Source organism: Echinococcus granulosus (assembly GCF_000524195.1).
Source record: "Echinococcus granulosus chromosome Unknown EG_S00084, whole genome shotgun sequence".
Lineage (NCBI taxonomy): Eukaryota > Metazoa > Platyhelminthes > Cestoda > Cyclophyllidea > Taeniidae > Echinococcus > Echinococcus granulosus.
In genome coordinates, this window is record NW_020170464.1 from 184,531 (window position 1) to 189,996 (window position 5,466).

The following is a 5,466-nucleotide window of genomic DNA, read 5'->3' on the forward strand; positions in this document are numbered from 1 at the left end:
TCATATGACAACGGCTGGGAAATAGACATAAAGTGGAGAATGAGGCGCCTGGGGCTAGGTGTGGTCATTTACTTCAGGTGACAAAACGTCGTATTACAGTGAGTTTCGTGGCTATCTTGTGTCTCTTTGAAAAAAAAGGTCTGATTTTGGTAGTGTCGGTTACCTCAACTGATGAGGTTGCATGAACTTCTCTGGTACACCTTGTGTTTGTCAACTCTACCAGCGGTTTGCATGTAACTAGTGGACAACGCCTTTTCTCCATTAGTTTTTTGAAGATTGGTAATATTTCAAAGCAAATTTCTCAAAGCGATTACAGATCCCCTTTTGTCCACCTCAATGCGGTGCTATCGTAAATACCAAAGTGTGACTTTGTAAGTTTCCAACAATGACTCACGAAAATTCAGTCTAACCTGTGCTAGTTGCTAAAATACAATCGTCAAGAGAGCACAGCATAAATAGATTTTGTAAATTTAGGTTTGAAAGACGGGAAAGATCATGATCCAATGTGTCATAAAAAAAATTACCAATGTCATCGTTCCAACTAATTTTTTGTACCCTCTTAGTTACTTCTTTTAGTAGCAACAGCCGCCTACGCATTGTGTCAACACAACCAGCGACCCCCCCAAGGTTTTTTTGTAGCTGGTGTAAGAATTGTATCACTTGATTTACTCTTGAAGACGTATTGGTGCATTTCTTACGGTTCCTTGGCGTTCGTTCGCTACCCATACTGTCAGTAAACTAATCAAGAGATTAATTTATAGATGTCGCTTAAGATAGGACAATCTCCCACACCGAGTGTAGACCTTACCCCGACCTGTTTACGAGGGGCACTTGCAAAAGTAAATATGTTTAATACAGTACGCAATACATGGCGGTGCCTTGACGCTTTAATCCTACTCTATGTTTTATCTGGATTGTCATTCAGTACACTTGACATACCAAATTCCCAACTGATGTTTGTGAAAATAATGCTAGCAGTTCCAGTCAGGGACGAATCGAACGTTTACTGGAAAATTAGCTCTTTCTGCAACATGCATTTGGCAGGCGATTCTTTTAGACACAGGCCTTCCTCAGAAGCATACTGCAACACGCTGCCGCGAATGTAGTACCCGAGTCACACCTGAAGACATTGTAAGGCAGATAATCTAAAGAAATCTTTCGTAACAGTATGCAACAACCGAGGTTATAAATAAGGGCTGAATTTCATGAAGCAAGAGTGGAGACTGATTTGTGGGAGACTGAAGGGGTCAGCACGGCAAAGCAGACAAAACCAATCTTAGCTATTTTTTCGTTGAACCAAGGTCAGCAGATTGGTGTCGTAAAGAAACGAAGTGAAAAATATCTCCCTCTCCCTCAGTAAAAGCCTGAACTTGAATGCGCCCGTGAAGTCGGCCAGAGAGAAATGCGATTCATCGTCTAGAAGGGGAGAATAGGCAAAACAAGAGTGCAACACAATATAGGGGATAAATTGCGCGTAGAGCAAGCTTATGGCACAAGGTAGGCAGAGAAGCTCGCGCGGTTCATGCAACTACGCTGTGATACAACGACTTGCCTCCTGAAGTAGTCACAGCTAACTCTAGGCACCTCATTCGCCACTTAATTTGTAGTTCCTAGCTATTTTTCCTATTTCTCACGCGATTGAGTAATCGTCTAACGCCAAGAGAGGATGAGAATCATCACCCGGTAAAATGTGACTAAGGAAATATTGAGGATAAAACGGGTCGGCATATCCCACCTCCCCTCCTCATAATCCTCAAGTGCGATATGAGACCCTCTCACGGCTTAGTCTTGTGACGTGGCGTCTTCATTTGTCCAGCAAGAATGGAAATTTCGTCCAGCTCATTAACCATTTCCTGCTACTTCTAAAAAAATGCACAGCGCGTTTTCATAACGCAAAGCGAAAGGATGAAGGTCCAAATTCCACCAAAATAGCTCTACCCTCTTTGGCAAAAAGACAGGCTTGGTGAAGACCATGGGGGACGAGATATCTCGGGATCGTCGATTGCCCATTCCATAGGGTCTGGGGAAGAAAACAGCTCACCAGAAGACGACACCCTGCACCCGAGTTCTGTGATGACCTCTGCTGATGAATGTGTTCGAGTGCATCGGTGAAGAGGCAAGTGAGAGCGTACAGTCTAGCTAGAAAATCCTCCCGCTACACAAAGAAAGTTAATTAACAAATGCCTCTATTGTCACGCTAAGACATATTTATAAAGTGCATCACTCCAGTTATACAAACAAATAAGCCAACCCACGCTGGACGGAATGTTGCAAAAATTCACATAGGTACACCTGTCACTAGTGGTGTTTATCGAATAGACCTTTACTATGAAGTAGTCTACCAAGTTGTCATTATAGGACCAAACAATCTCAACGTAAATTGGAAATCAGGAGAAATGAAGTCAGTAAAAGTTAGAGTGATGGCAAGAAAACAACCAAACATTTCAACATTCTCCATTAAAGTCGTAAAATTTCACTTACGTTGCATAATTAAGAAAGATCCGATGGACTAAAATCACGTATTTTACCCACACACACATTCCGATAAAACCAGACATTAAGTGCAGAATTTGATTCCATATTTCACTGATCTTAGAGGAAAAAAGGTGCAATTTTTATTTTGCCCACAGTCAAACAGAAAAATTGGCACCATTTGAAAAAAACCGCGACACATATCCAAGGTATACAAGAAGTAAGTTTTCAAAAGGCGAAACATCCCACTGAACAGTGAAAAAAATGCACTTCGAGACCCACGTGGTGTCCTATTATTCGATCCAACTGCTCAATAACGATGAGATCTGGAAGACGCTTAGCTAGGTGTATTTGAGAGAAGAAACACACGAGGGAATCCTCTGTAGGATAACTAAAAAAACAAAAAAATGCTTAGCAAACTTTAGCAGAAATTTCACTTAACAAAAAGGGAATTAAAATTTTAATTAATCAAATCGTACCAATGTTTTAAACATTAGGGCACATTAAGAGTAGGAATGTGGTAATTCTCATGGCCAGAGATCCCCATCAAGCATAATGAAATTGATGTAAAAAGGGAACTTTCCCGACGCACAAGAATCGAATGGAGTCCCAAGCATTGAAATCGCAAGCAGGTGCGCCATGGACATGGAACTGGCTAAGACAAACCAATTCACAGGGTCGAAAGTAAGAGACAGAGCGACCCTCCAAGGCAGCGCGATTGGCTACATTCAGGAGCAACTCAAAGACGATGTCACGCGTGGTTCTGTAAGGGAGCAAGATATGCAATGAAAACGAGACAAAAGCCTACCTTTCAGCTTCAACATTGGAGCACAGAAGGAGGGTGGAATTCCGGAATAAGCAGGTCGTATCCACATCCATTTTTTGCGTTATTGAAGGTGGGAGGAACCAATCCATCGGACTGATTAAAAGAGAGTAAACCAAATATCATTAATGGTTCAGTTGATAAAAAGCTGATTGACTTTCGCTTTCCAGTGTATACAGAAACAGTCGTGGTGATTTGGGCAAATTCGAAATTTCTGACATGGAGAGTGCGAAAACACCACGGAAAGCTACAGGATACACGTACAATGTTATGCTGGTTGATGTACTCTGCTCGATCTATTCCTACTCAGAAAACTTCAAGAGATGATTTTGAAGAGACGAGATGGTTGAATTTAGACCAATCGAAGCAGTCATCATCTCCATAAAGTAGTCCTTTTTCTCTGCATAATGGTCATAACTCCCATGGCGAAATATGCGGGAAAGCAAGTGTTATCAAGTCAGAAAAGAGTAAGGTGAAACTATTAGTACGAGTTGAGGCGACTACTATTTCAGCAACAGGGGGTACATCGCAAGCAATCCGATTAGTGACATGTAAATATGCATTGGAGTTGCATTTTTGGAGTTAAGCATACTTCATCAATGCATCGCGTTATCACGAATTATGAATAGATGGCAAGTTTGCTTCAAAAACAATAATCCAATGACACTACTCATTATATCTTCGTGAGGGCTTTTACCATGACTGGCTGAAGCATTTCTCACCTTACTCCTGGGAGTGCCTGCACCTCCAGACGGCTTTTCTGCCCGATTTTCTGGGAAATCCAATTTTAGCTGATACCCAAGCATCAAAGGTATTGCGCTCCCACCCACCCCCCTTCCGATTGGCTGAGATTACGTTCGGCTACACTTTAAGTGCACCAGCAATCACCCCAAGTCTAGGGTCAAATAATTAACACATCCACCGGTCCATAGACATCTCTTATGCGGTCTTATTGATTGACCATCCGGTTGGAAGCTCAGGAGGATTCAGGCCACTCCCGCACAGACCTCGGATCATCAAAATCGGCAGCACAACTTGCAGCACTAATAGGCAGAAACCTGATTTCGAAATGGAATCGAGTACTCCAATTCCAACCTCCGCATTTGCTCGACAAACATCCTCAAAGTAAAGTGAAGTAGTATACTAATTACAAACCTAAATTCATCAAAAATAGCAGAATAAAACACTTCGCACGAATTCTGTAACACTTTTGGTATTGGATGCAAGAAAACGCGTTGTTATACGTGATCATGAAAGTTGACAATTATGCAAGATCGCAATGTCGCCCAATTTATCTCTGCCACTAACTTCCACAAACAACGACGCTATATTCCTTGGAATTGAGAGTCCCAAAAACGGGGAGAGAGTGGGGAAAACGTTAAAGAGAATCATACCAATGGACCAACAACCACCTACGCTTCATAATACGTGCATGTAAACAAAAGCGCCCATTTCGCAAGCTCACGCACGTCACAGCAAGTCATTGCAGCGAACTGCTGCAAAAAATGCAAGAAGTTTTCTGCATTAATGAGAGCTTTTCCTTTCCATGATGGCAATTGGCGTATTACTCAGCAGCCGCTTTGGAAAATATAACAAAGCGTCGAAAAACAAGCAAAGAAGAACGATAGCGACGAAGGGGAATATTTATATTAACTTGAAAGACTAGTCAATTACATTGATACACAAGCCAAGAATAGTCACTTGAAGAGGAGGGAGCAGGAAATTAATAGATCTCTCCTTCCTCTTCTTCGTCCATTATGTTGCCTAAAGCCGAAGGGTCATGATGGTAGATGGCAACACTCTCATCATCTGCCAACAGTTCACCACCAGCCGGAACAAAATCGTCGTCCTCGTCGTCTACGAGACCCACAGATCCTACCGCCTCATTCAACACTGCGATTTCAGCTGTGGCTGCCGCAGTAGCCGCGTCTGTAAAGTTGGTGACGATTCAGCATAAAAAAAATACAAACTTGATACTGAGAGGCAACTGAGAGCAAAAGGGGCGGCATTAAAACGGAGTTAATTGAACACGAAAATGTATTACACCAGAGCGGTTACTTTACTTGAGCCCTTTGAGGAATTCGTGCGTGGTACTTTGCACTTGTTGCTTGGGGTAGTGCTCCTTAAAGCTAAAATGAGTTTTAGCGGAACTTTTACATTTCCCATACGAT

General features: G+C 42.2%; 2 protein-coding genes across 2 annotated transcripts in view; one reads left to right on the top strand and one right to left on the bottom strand. All coding sequences in view use genetic code 11, as the record gives it.

The window, feature by feature from the left end:
- The window catches only part of EGR_07689 (hypothetical protein), a gene marked incomplete at both ends in the record, with an annotated part of 2,394 nt that extends 1,245 nt beyond the window's left edge, over window positions 1-1,149 (top strand). The window contains one exon of the mRNA XM_024496938.1: window positions 985-1,149. Within this exon, the coding sequence (XP_024348643.1) occupies window positions 985-1,149 (165 nt within the window). The remainder of the gene's footprint in view (window positions 1-984) is intronic.
- Window positions 1,150-1,276: 127 nt separating this feature from the next.
- EGR_07690 (hypothetical protein) lies at window positions 1,277-3,351 on the bottom strand (the record flags this gene model as incomplete). The annotated part of the gene is made up of 5 exons (XM_024496939.1): window positions 1,277-1,416; window positions 1,939-2,155; window positions 2,755-2,863; window positions 3,065-3,235; window positions 3,281-3,351. 5 exons carry the CDS (start codon window positions 3,349-3,351, stop codon window positions 1,277-1,279), a joined length of 708 nt encoding a protein of 235 aa, XP_024348644.1.
- Between the last annotated feature and the right edge of the window lie 2,115 nt (window positions 3,352-5,466).